The sequence below is a fragment of the Silurus aristotelis genome (genome assembly GCF_946808225.1).
Source record: "Silurus aristotelis genome assembly, chromosome: 24".
Lineage (NCBI taxonomy): Eukaryota > Metazoa > Chordata > Actinopteri > Siluriformes > Siluridae > Silurus > Silurus aristotelis.
In genome coordinates, this window is record NC_139597.1 from 13,338,568 (window position 1) to 13,352,515 (window position 13,948).

The 13,948-nt window shown below is 38.0% G+C and overlaps 1 protein-coding gene across 50 annotated transcripts in view; it reads right to left on the reverse strand.

The window, feature by feature from the left end:
• The window catches only part of celf2 (cugbp, Elav-like family member 2), a 181,922-nt gene that overhangs the window by 62,025 nt on the left and 105,949 nt on the right, over positions 1-13,948 (reverse strand). For all 50 annotated transcript variants that reach the window (XM_083528506.1, XM_083528534.1, XM_083528532.1 and 47 more), the window contains one exon: positions 661-857. In XM_083528506.1, the coding sequence (XP_083384632.1) occupies positions 661-857 (197 nt within the window). The remainder of the gene's footprint in view (positions 1-660; positions 858-13,948) is intronic.

The following is a 13,948-nucleotide window of genomic DNA, read 5'->3' on the forward strand; positions in this document are numbered from 1 at the left end:
TTAATTTCTAACTCTAAATTTAAGATATTCACACACACACACACACACACACACACACACACACACACACACACACACACACACACACACACACACACACACATTCTTAAAAAAGAATGTAAATGGACAGCACGGATACTGCGCATTACAGAATCATTATACACAGTTATTTCATTTTTGTATAATTTTAAATGTTTTTTTGAACTGAATATGGAAAATTCAGGTGCAATTCTCATAGTTTTTTGCTGTACAGAAATCAGAATTTTGTGTATGACACATCCCTACAGTTTAATTCTCATTTTAAATTAAAACACAGATTTGTATGTGTTTTCAGTAATGCAATCTATCACGAAGCAATAAATCCATCCATACGTAAAAATAAAAATTTTATTTAGAGATTATTAATTGAAATGTACCTGAAATTGACTTCTGTTGAGAGAAATATGGCGTTGAAACATAACAAAAAAAAATTCAATATATGTGAGAACACTGATGAAAATTAGAAATTCTATAGCTAACACAAATTATATGAAAAAACGTAATAATCTTTATGCTACAGTATAAGGAATCTTTCGAAAAGGATTTCGAAATGTCAAAATGTGATCATCAACATTCACGTTATAGTTATATGGCAATCATAATCACAATGTGTGCGTATACCTTTGCTCTGTGGTGGGTTTTGACTGCGGTCCCTCAGGATGTTGATCTGATAGACTGCCCCGTACGGTTCGAACAGCTCCTTCAGCTCCTTCTCAGACCAGGAGCGAGGGATCTGACCCACGAACATCTTAATTGCGTCCGGGTCGGGCTGATCCGAATGCTCCAGAGCTCCGTTCATCTTCCCAGCTGTGCCGTTACTGTACAGAAAGGAAAAGAAAAAGAAAAAAGAAAAATAGGGGTGATTATCTTTCAACACTTTAATTACCTGTCATGATGACAGTGTCTGTTGAATGATACTGAATGGGGTGGGATTCATAAAAGATAAAGAAAGAAGTTGTAATGAGATGTTGAAAGGGAAAACGAGTAAAAAAGAATAACAGCAGCGGTAATTGAAAAATTCCTGCTGATTCATTTCAGTGCAGATCCACTCGGCTGACTGACTAAAACTTTGATCAAAAGTGTCTTGAGCAACCATTCAGAGAGCTTCAAAGGTCAGCGTGAAGTGTGTGTGTGATGTCTCAGAAATGTCAGGAAGCTCTGCAAAAGCAAATTCGAACAGGTCCGAAAAAAAGGGCGGATTCTTTTTTTTTTGGACAAAAAATCTGAAATCGGATTAACCCACATGGGCTAATGTGATTGAACAATGTATAGTTCGGGCTGCCAACCATCCATTTCTTAACAAACAAATATTCACATTTAATATGCGCATAATCGTCATAATCTTAGCGAATCTGAATCAATTTAAGTTTATATAATACATTCCACTCAGTATTTCCGCTTACTTTCAGTATATTTTCTGGTCAAATAAAATCGCTGCACCAGAAAATTTTTTTTTTTTTTTTTTTTTTTTTTTTCTTCTTTAACTCCCATAACCTCCTTGTGTATTGTGATAACACTTGTTAATTTATTCATTTATTAAACTTCGATAACGCTATGACGAATTCGTGCCTTGCGTTTATTAGAATGTAACAGGTAAACAGAGTTGTTTATTATTGCACTGCCGTTGAACTAGAAAAAAAAAAGCCACCACGATTGTAACATAAATTTCATAATCCAGAACAAGTCAACATATATAAATCTAATTATATATTCTACAATATATGAACAACATTAGCATGTCTCTCAGCTGAAGCGTTCAGCATTCAGCAGGTTGCGTCTGAAGCAGATGTAGCACCTATTCAAAGATGTCTTGAACACAGTAAGAGAGACGGACGGGGAACGAAAATCTAAAACAACTGTTTGAGAACAGAGAAGATCTGTGACACGACATGTATTTAGTGCGCTGTCCTAACATGTTTATCCCGCCAGTTTCACACCAATTCACACATCCAGACCCAGGAGTCATGTCAGTCTTGTGGCATCTCAGGCGTGAATCAGACGCGGATATTCGTGTCAGACAGCAAGATATGCAGCAGATCGCTCGTCAGTAAACACTAATCAAAGTGTCTTTCACAGACGTCGATTTTGATTTCGGTAGCAGTAAAGGTTATTGTCTTTGGAATACAGTAAGTTACACTTCAAATCAAATCAAATTTTATTGCTGACATTTATACTTATAATACAATTCTGCTTAGGAAATTCTATACTGTTACATATACATAGTGTTTTTTTCCCTCAATATACAATATGTTGAGTCTACATGTGTTTTTGCCAGTAGCAATAAGTCCAATAAGTTGCCTTACTTGCTTAACATGAACACCTAATACATTTTACTCAACATACTATAATGTGGCTAATGAGAATGAGTTCCCTAATGGGGCTTTTTTTCCTCTAAAGGGTTTCTTCCTCCTAACGTCACAGTGAGTTTTTCCTTGCCACTGTGTAGTTACATTAAGAATAAACTTATAGGCACTAACGTATAAATTAAAATTTTAAAACCCCCTTATCACTATAAAGCTGCTTTGGGACAAGCATACAAATAAAACTGCATTGAATTGAATTAGGAAAATATACAAAAACCATTTAGAAAAAAGAAACAATATATAACATAACAAGAAAAGCCAGGACCCGATCGTGAAGCGTAACAACGAGGCCTAAAGAAAGTCACGTTTCAAGATTCAAGAATTTGATTTGTCACAAACAACGTTATATGCAGAATACAACTAGCAGTAAAATGAAAATCTGATCAGCCGCTCACGAATTGTGCAAAATTGAGGTTTATAAGTATAAAAAACTGATAGGAATAAGAGGAAGAAAAAAAAAATAGTGAGAGAAGATATTAAGTACATTATAAACAATAAGGTGGCATATAAAAATATGCACATCTACTGTAAGTGCGAGTGTGGTGTAACAGTGCACTGGGTTGTGGGAAACGTAGTCCTTGTCCATAATCCAGAAAATATACTATTGTTGAAGTATTTTGTAGTGTAATAATTGATCCACAGTAAAGCAGATGAATTTGCATATATATTTTGTTAATCTGTCACACCAAGACTGCATTTCCTGTTGAGTGAATAACGCTCTTCCAAGTGGCACCATAAAAAAACCTTGTTTCTGCGTTGAAGTGTGGACTGGGAAGATGGAGATATTCAAAAATAAAGATGTATTTTCTTTTTTTTTCTTTTTTTTACATTATCATGTGAGTCTTTGAACTCAAACAAGATGGGTGATAATATACCCAGTGTACATTTTCACCTAACCCAAATAACAATTCCCTGATGTTGTAAATAAATAAACAACTAAATAAATACTGGAACGTACACGTACATATCTAAAATGGATGACCTAAAAGAAGGTTCTTGAATTCTTATAAATGTGCAGTAAAAAAGGGAAATAACAGCCTTTTCAGACTTTTCAGCATGAACAAGCGATGTTTGACCAGCTCCAACAACCAAATAAAAAATTTTTAAAAAGCACGTTTAAAATTAGAATAAACGTGGACGCAGATGCCAGCATGGTGATCCTGGACTATGCTTCCCATCAGCCACTCACGTGCCATGTGACACGATCTCCGCACCTGAATCACGTCTTGTAATCAGCACCATCGTTGACTGCACTCTTTGTCTTACATCATGGTTGTTTAAAGTTTTCCTCGTTTGTTCTGTGTACTGCATTCGCGATCTTTAGGTATCGGCACTTCTTTAAGAACTACGTGCCCCATAATCTATGGAATAGGTGCAGTAATACAGGAATTTATAGGAAGTTTGTGCATTTGTTGGCACTTCGCTTCAAAATACCCTGTAGCTTAAAAAAAAATAAATAAATAAAAAATAAATAAATAAACTAAAAGAAGGATCCACAGAGAAAGAGATAAGACATGAGGATAGAACAAGAACAACACAGAGGCTGACAGAGCACTATAGAAAGAGTTGCAGACACAAACAGATGATAAAGATAGACAAATAAAACGCGAGAAAAGGATCGGTGTCTTTTTTATTGGTCGCCAAAACATCTTTCTACCTTAAATATTGTATTCAGTAACGGTAGTGTGCGATCACACCATTTAAGAGATAGATATAGAGTGACGCAGCACTTTTTCTTTCCGTACACATGCGTTACTGAGAGAATTCCAGGGTCAAGTTACAGTTCCACCATCGTCAGTGTGTATTCTCTATCCACTGAATGACAGGATTTTTTTTTTCAATGTACAGCAGCCATTTTGTTGCATTTTTTTTCCCACAGCATCAATCGGCCATTCGAATCCCAATTAAAAATTTAAATCAAAAACGACAAGAACAACAATAGTATTTGTTCTTAGTGGGGGGGGGTTGTGTCAAAATTTGACTTTCGGGAGGGGTTTTTTGCCTACTTTCTTTCAGTGATGTGTATTAGAGAGCAAAAATAAAGGATGGGAATTAACTTTTACAGCATTTGCCAGACATCCATATATTAATCTCATTTATACAACTGAGCAGCTATGGGATTATGGGCCGTGCTCAGAGGCCAAAAAGTGGCAACTTGGTATGGCTGGGATTCAAACTCATGACCTTCGGATACAAAGTCCAATTTCTTAAACACTTAAATACCACTTTCTAAAGAATGATGAGTTATGGATACCGTGTTGGCACAAGGCCTCCACACCCAGCGGAAAAGCAGTGCTTCTTTAGCATAGAGGGTACGCTTAAAGCCCACTGTAGCAAAAAACAAAAAAAGAAGAAAGAACCAGCAATAAACACAAATACAGTGAGTCTTTTAAATATTCGGCATACTGCTGTGTTTAAGGTATTAGATGTTAATTAGCACAAGTTGCTCTCCTATCCAAAGGCCATGTCTCGCTTACATGAGGGATGAAGAAAACGATTCAGGATCATTAACATGGTAAAAAAAATAATAAGAAAGAAAAAAGGGAGAAAAGAAAGTGTGAGAAAACAGACCTCTGCACCCGGTTCATCCACCTCTTACAGAAGGAGCCGATTCTCTCGGCCGAGACGCCGAAATCCTTAAACGATTTAAAAGCCATCGCCCAATAAGACAATTCCCTACGGCAACTGCTGTCCCGATAATTCCGTCTGTAGTGACCACGGCGATAAAAGTGTCCTCACAACGCCGTTCGGCAGCAGTAACTGCGGCGAAAATGAGCATCACACACGGCCACTGGAGCTATTACCGAGCCAGCATGTACAGAGGGGACAGCGAGTGTCAGGGTGCTGAGTTTGTGTGTGTGTGTATATGTGTGTGTGTGTTTGCTCGCTTGTCACGCTCACAATTGCTAATTGTTTTGCTCATAACGTCCAACACCAGGAAGACAAAGGCACAAGTCACAGGATGTAGCAGGAACCATACACAAAAAACACACACACACACACACACACACACACACACACACACACACACACACACACACCAGCTGATGGGTGTAGATAAAAGGTTGCTGCTGATACATGAAGTAACTTTTTTCTCTCTTTCACACACATTCATGCTTTCGTTCCTGATTAGGTGATGAGAAATTACAGTGTGTGTGTGTGTGTGTGTGTGTGTGTGTGTGTGTGTGTATATATGTATATATATATATATATATATATATATATATATATATATATATATATATATATATATATATATAGATATATATATAGATATATATATATATATATATAGTGAGGAAAATAAGTATTTGAACACTCTGCTTTTTTGCAAGTCCTCCCACTTAGAAATCATGCAGGGGTCTGAAATTGTCATCGTAGGTGCATGTCCACTGTGAGAGACATAATCTAAAAAAAAAAAAATCCAGAAATCACAATATATGATTTTTAAACTATTTATTTGTATGATACAGCTGCAAATAAGTATTTGAACACCTGTCTATCAGCTAGAATTCTGACCCTTAAAGACCTGTTAGTCTGCCTTTAAAATGTCCACCTCCAGTTCATTTATTATCCTAAATTAGATGCACCTGTTTGAGGTCGTTAGCTGCATAAAGACACCTGTCCACCCCATACAATCAGTAAGAATCCAACTACTAACATGGCCAAGACCAAAGAGCTGTCCAAAGACACTAGAGACAAAATTGTACACCTCCACAAGGCTGGAAAGGGCTACGGGGAAATTGCCAAGCAGCTTGGTGAAAAAAGGTCCACTGTTGGAGCAATCATTAGAAAATGGAAGAAGCTAAACATGACTGTCAATCTCCCTCGGACTGGGGCTTAATGCAAGATCTCACCTCGTGGGGTCTCAATGATCCTAAGGAAGGTGAGAAATCAGCCCAGAACTAGACGGGAGGAGCTGGTCAATGACCTGAAAAAAGCTGGGACCACCGTTTCCAAGGTTACTGTTAGTAATACACTAAGACGTCATGGTTTGAAATCATGCATGGCACGGAAGGTTCCCCTGCTTAAACCAGCACATGTCCAGGCACGTCTTAAGTTTGCCAATGACCATTTGGATGATCCAGAGGAGTCATGGGAGAAAGTCATGTGGTCAGATGAGACCAAAATAGAACTTTTGGGTCATAATTCCACTAAACGTGTTTGGAGGAAGAAGAATGATGAGTACCATCCCAAGAACACCATCCCTACTGTGAAGCATGGGGGTGGTAGCATCATGCTTTGGGGGTGTTTTTCTGCACATGGGACAGGGCGACTGCACTGTATTAAGGAGAGGATGACCGGGGCCATGTATTGCGAGATTTTGAGGAACAACCTCCTTCCCTCAGTTAGAGCCTTGAAGATGGGTCGAGGCTGGGTCTTCCAACATGACAATGACCCGAAGCACACAGCCAGGATAACCAAGGAGTGACTCTGTAAGAAGCATATCAAGGTTCTGGCGTGGCCTAGCCAGTCTCCAGACCTAAACCCAATAGAGAATCTTTGGAGGGAGCTCAAACTCCGTGTTTCTCAGCGACAGGCCGGAAACCTGACTGATCTAGAGAAGATCTGTGTGGAGGAGTGGGCCAAAATCCCTCCTGCAGTGTGTGCAAACCTGGTGAAAAACTACAGGAAACGTTTGACCTCTGTAATTGCAAACAAAGGCTACTGTACCAAATATTAACATTGACTTTCTCAGGTGTTCAAATACTTATTTGCAGCTGTATCATACAAATAAATAGTTAAAAAAATCATACATTGTGATTTCTGGATTTTTTTTTAGATTATGTCTCTCACAGTGGACATGCACCTACGATGATAATTTCAGACCCCTCCATGATTTCTAAGTGGGAGAACTTGCAAAATAGCAGAGTGTTCAAATACTTATTTTCCTCACTGTATATATATATACAGTGTGTGTGTGTGTGTGTGTGTGTGTATATAGATGGATAGATATGTGTGTGTGTGTGTGTATGTGTGTGTGTTTGTGTGTGTGTGTGTGTGAAAGAGAGAGTAAGTCCTGAGGCTCAGATTAAATTGTCAAGTGGATTCTCTCTTGCCTCTGTATTCTCTTCATCCTTCTCTTTTTGTCTCTCTCTCTCTCTTTCACACACACACACACACACACACACACACACACACACACACACACACACACACACACACACACACACACACACACACACACACATTCATTCGCTCCATCTCTCTTTCAATTTGAGCCGATTGTCTGCCTTAATGGCTTAACTAGACTTTCGATCACCCGGTGGCCCTCTGAAGTGTGTGTGCGTTTTACAGTTATAAAGAACACCCCGGCTTGAAACAGCACCGTGACCACCTCGAGGCTTAGCAAGAAAAACACACTTTATCTTTCTAGCCTTCTGTCATTTCATTTCATTTTTTTGGTATTTTTTTTTACAACCCCTTTTATTAAATGAGCCGAGAGGTGAGGTCTTTTTAATGCACACTAAATCTAACATTTATTCCATTTTAAATCATCGGAATGGAATTTGAAGATGTCTAGATTATCAGTCCAACACAGGCTACAAATGCCATTTTCAAACATGGTTCTACGATTTATTACAGAGCCGCTGACATCGCTAACAGCGAAATTCTAACAGACAGAGGGGGGGGGGGGGAACAGACACCCTAGCGGCTCAGTGATAACAGTGTAAATGATGTACCAACTGCAATCTGCAGAAACCATTGGGTTCAAGTTCACTATAGTAATGACGTTACCCTTGAGTGAAAAAAAAAACCCATGCAATTCAGAAAAATTTATAAAAAAATGGTAATGCAAAGTTAAGGAAAAAAAGGCAAAAGTAAAACTGAACACTACAATATGTGAATATTGACCTACACAGTGTACTACATCTAAATAAAAACAGATTGTTACATTCCATAGTACATTCCAGAACACTGTTCGGTGTTTCGAGAATTTAGCACTGAGTACAGTTAGCTAAACTCTGTTTTCTTAAACTACATGGCAATCAAATAGTAAGAGAGTTGCTTATTAGCTAGCTACACAGTTACTAGCCAGCTTCTTATTCACATTGTAACTACATGGTCATAAGCTAACTAATTAGTCATTAGCTAACAACATATTCCTAATTTAACTATGTAGTCATTAGCTATCAATTTACTTATTAGCTAACTATTTATTCATTAGCTAACCACTTTCTCATTAGATAACTACTTACTCATCATCTAACTATTTAGTCATTAGCTATCTACTTTCTCGTTATTTAGCCATTAGCTATCTACTTTCTCGTCATCTAACTACTTAGTCATTAGCTATCTACTTTCTCATCATCTAACTACTTAGTCATTAGCTATCTACTTTCTCGTTATTTAGCCATTAGCTATCTACTTTCTCGTCATCTAACTACTTAGTCATTAGCTAACTACATACTCATTAACTAACTACTGAGTCATCATCTAACTATGAAGTCATACTTACTCATTGTCTAACTACTTAGTTATCGTCTAACAACGTAGTCATTAGCTAGCAACTTATTCATCAGCGAAGTAGCCATAACTATTTAATCATCATCTTCTGAGGGGAGGTGGTAGCTCAGTGGTTAAAGCTATGGGCTACTGATTAGAAGGTCAGGGGTTCAAGCCTCAGTTTTGCCAAGAGTTCTGCCACTCTTAGGCCCTTGAGCAAGGCCCTTAACCCTCTGTTTTCCTGATCGGCCGTATCATGTCTGACCCTGCAGCTCTGATTCCAGATTCCTAATATTACTGTTATATGCAAAGAAAGAATTTCCCTCTGCTTTAAAGTACATGTGAGAATTAAAATGCACCTTCTTTTCTTTAGTCTAAACAACTAGTCATTTCCACATAGTCATACTTAGGTATAAGTTGGCTACTGATTTATTAGCTAACTATTTCAATAACAGCTAAACAAGCCAGCTGTAGGACGGAGGTGATTTAGCACTAGCTGTGCATTCTAGACGTATTCAATACTGATTTTTCTGTCATATTTAAAAAAACAAAAACAAAAAGAAAGAATTAATTAATTTACAGAGAACTTTGGAGTGTTTTGGATAATAAAGTGTGTGAAGACTGTCATATGCTCACTTGTTAACCAGCCAGTTGCATCATTAACGCACAAACCCGGGCAGTTCCACTCAGCCGAGCAGGAGAGCCATACGGGCAAAATAAATCGAAATACTGCTAATTATGATCTGACTGAGAATCTTTTTCTCTTTTTCATGGGCAACACACACACACACACACACACACACACACACACACACACACACACACACACACACACACACACACACACACAGCACGGTGAAAGGCAGCTGGAAAAGTAGACAACGTGTAATTTCCTCAGTTTGAAACATGCGCAGCTGAGAGAGCTGACAAGCATGTGCGCATGTAGTGTCCAAAAACAGTGAGATCCTTTTTTTTTTCGTTTTCGTTTTTTTTTTTTTTTTTTTTAATCACACGAGCAGCCGCACTTGTCTGCTTGTTTGACAGCTGCTTCCTCGTTCTTTCTGTGTGAAGACAGGTGATGTTTTAATACCAGTCATCAGGAAAATCACCCTGATCCTAATTAAGCTTATTGCAGAAGCAGAAACGAGTTATTCAGCTCAGTGTGGTGAGTGCCGCATCTCGTTTCTCCTGCGTTTCCTGCCTCTATCGTTTTCTTCATCTCTCTGGCTTTCGATCCTGTCGTTTTTTTCCAGCTTTTCTCGCACATGATAAGTGTTCCAGCTAGAACAGCGGCCATTTTAAGAATATAGTTTGAGCAATGAGATCGCTTAACAGCTGTTTGACAGGATTTCACGAAAGTTGTTCTTTTCACGTCTTTGTATGGTCCGTGGTGAAGGGATTCCCATAATGCATTGCAAACAGGCCGTTTCTAGCACTGAGAATTAAAAAATATTATTAGCTTAGTGTCGGGTGGCTAAAGACCCAAAGAAAGTATGGTACAACAACAAAATAAAAACTCGACAGCTTTCATGTTACATTATTAAGCTTACATTAAAAAAAAGGGTTTAATAATTTTTACTGGGTTTATGTCAGATAGAAACTGTACTGAAAGTAGGTCTTTTCATTGTTCCATTATACACCAGGTACACACTCTAACACACATACACACACACACACACACACACACACACACACACACACACACACACACACACACACACACACACATATATACATCTTCCCCCACACAATGAGTGAATGACTGACACTTGCCAAGAGGACTTTTAATAAGGATTTATCTTTCAAAGCATCCAGCAAACACCCTAATCTATATTAATGTGTTTTTCTTTTTAACACCTTAGGGAACACACAAGCAGGCCTTGAATTACCTTGTGTTTTTACTTGTCAATTTTTTTGTCCTTCCTTTCAACTGATAGGTTGGTGTGTGTGTGTGTGTGTGTGTGTGTGTGTGTGTGTGTGTGTGTGTGTGTGTGTGTGTGTGTGTGTGTGTGTGTGTGTGTGCGTGTGATTTGTTTGTGTCCAAGGTCAGAGAGTCAAGGTTTCTGCAGCAAGGCAGCCATCACAGTCTTCAAAACTACACCATTCACTTTTGAGCGAGGAGAGAGAGAGAGAGAGAGAGAGAGAGAGAGAGAGAGAGAGAGAGAGAGAGAGAGAGAGAAAGAGGGGGGGATAAAAGGAAATAAAACACAACAGAGGCAAAGGTGGTAAAGGAAAGAAAAAAAGGAGGGACAAAGATGAAGAGCTCAGGAGAAACAGATACAGAAGGGTATAGGAGAGAGAGATGGAGGAGTAAACGGAAATAATAAACAGCACATAGCTCACTGTGTGTGTGTGTGTGTGTGTGTGTGTGTGTGTGTGTGTGTGTGTGTGTGTGTGTGTGTGTGTGTGTGTGTGTGTTACAAAGAAATGTTGCGTTAATCACTCCACTTGTTCTGAGTGCTGCGATTAGGCCCGAGTTGCCATGGTAACGTTCCGAATGGTTAAAAAAAAACAGAAAAAAAAAACAGATGACATAAAACATAAAGCAGTAAATGTCAGACTCGCTAATGAAGCTGCCGAGATGCAGCGCTCGTTCGCTAACGAGCGACACACACACACACACACGTCTTCTCACACACACACACACACACACACACACACACACACACACACACACACACACAACACACTCTGTGCTAAGTCAGATGTTTTGCTTCACTTCAGAGCCCGAATTCTCCTCTAACGAGAGACAAAAATATGCATTTATTAAAAGTTTTAAAAAACACACAAGTTTGGTAAAGTGCACTTGATTCAAATAAATATATCTACGAAATGCACGCTATGCTATAGCATTTCAGATCGGTCCCAAAATAACCAGGTTTCAAAAAATCGGGTTAAAATGATGTGGGAAAAAAACAAACAAAAATAAAAACATAATTGTAGCTGTGCTTTGTGAGAAGCTTTGTCTGAAGCGACACTGACAGACGTCCCATGTGATCTAGAAATAGTTAATAATCATAATAACATACGATATTACATTCAAGTCTTTGACAAACTGCTGTGGTATAAATAAAATAAAGCACTACGAGTTTTGTTATATTATATATATATATATATATATATATATATATATATATATATATATATATATATATATATATATATATATATATATATATATATATATATAAATAATAATAATAATAATAATAAAAAAAAAAAAAACAGATTCAGGTTGCCAGGTTTGAGCCGCCACGTCGCATCACCCTGATGATTATTTCCCTGGCACAGGGTCATGTATACGATGCGGTCACACTAGACGTTCACACTAGACGCTAGCATACGGTACAGAATTTTTTCTGCAAAAATGGGTGGTACAGACAAACATTTTTGTTTATTTTAAATGATTTTGAAGCTGTGTTGTAGAAAACAGGACACTGTCACACGCCAATCATCACGACTTTCTTCGTAATGTATTGTCTTGAGAGGTTAAGCTGTGACGTATCGTTCTCCTTTCGGTCAGGATATGAATCCGCGGGTCAGAGTTCACGTATCTTGAACTTTAGAATGCAGCAACAAACAAAACTTTATCAAGCTGAGTTTGCATTTCTGGTGTCTACGGTAATGCATATGCTGAATGGGAAAGTTGAACGCGATGTACTTTTTGTGTTAAACAGTATATATGGAAATGTGACTACATCAAATCAAACATCATTCATTAGCACAAATGCGTTGTATAAAATTTCACAGTGTTTCGACTCACTGAAAGAAAACAAAAGTGACAAAATATTTAGTGCCAAATCATTTATATTTTTATACTTTATACTTTAGATTGGTGGCAAACTAAACAATTGGACAGCAAGTTATTTTATACTTTTATACATAGATAAGAACACAACCAAACTTCTCTAAAGCGTTCACATCTTTCTCCTAATTTAGGAAGGGTAAAGCCTAGCACGTGCTTTCTCCGAGACACGTGATCCAGCCAGCCCTATTTTGTCAGACCGCTGCTCAGTCTTTCTTAACACATCCAGAGAAATGTACAATCTGCCCTCTTTCAAATACATGAGCTCTCAGGCACCCAGAAGTGCCCAGAGTCCCTGTGATTGATAGACGATATACAGAGAGAATGGGCTAAGAGATGTCCTGCTCTCTTAGACTTCATGTCCACAGCTGCCTGTGGCTTCCGCTCAACCAAGATACACACCCAGCATATGGTCAAATCTCGAACACGAACTATAGAAGGTCATCATTAACACCAACTGTTGTGTGTTTGTAACAATGTTCTCTATTTCTCTCTATTCCTGTTATATGGCAAGTTCAAGTTGCCCAGAATGCTGTGGGAATAGTGGAAGTAGATGCACTACAGTACACCAAAAACAATTCAGTATGATACCTGTTAAAGGGTTTTAATGAACTTTGTTTTCTGACAGAGCAAAAACAAAGAAATTCAGCACAGTGAGTCCTAAATTCCCACTTATAAATTAGCATACAAAGATTGCAAACTTCCATAAATATACAACAAATAAAGTCATATAAATCAATTAAAATCATATAATTCAATGTATTTTTTTTGCTAAATAGCAACATTTTATTAATCTGTTTACCACAAGTCCATGTCGATGAGGTGTTATTACAGAGATCATACCGCAATAGAGCAAGTGCCTAATATCACATATATCTGAACTGCTATCTGCTGTGGAACAAGAGTGAGAATGTGTAAGGTAAGGGAAATAGAGTGAGAGAAAATGAAAGCAAAGCATGTGAAAAATTCTGTGTGTGTGTGTGTGTGTGTGTGTGTGTGTGTGTGTGTGTGTGTGTGTGTGTGTGTGTGTGTGTGTGTGTGTGTGTGTTAATCACGTGTCTGTTCCCCATCTACTAACAATTAAGCTGTTGGGGTTAACTCATTATGCTGTTTTTCGTTTCTTCATTTTTGCATCACCTTCTCCAATTCATCAAATTCATTTTGTGCCTCGGTCCATTTATCAAAATCACTGTAGTCACCGTATTAGTTTAAGAGCACAAAAAAATTGTCCATTCAGCTCAAACTTATTAAAATTCTTCAATAGCTGCCTTACTCTGTAAGCAAGTATTACAGT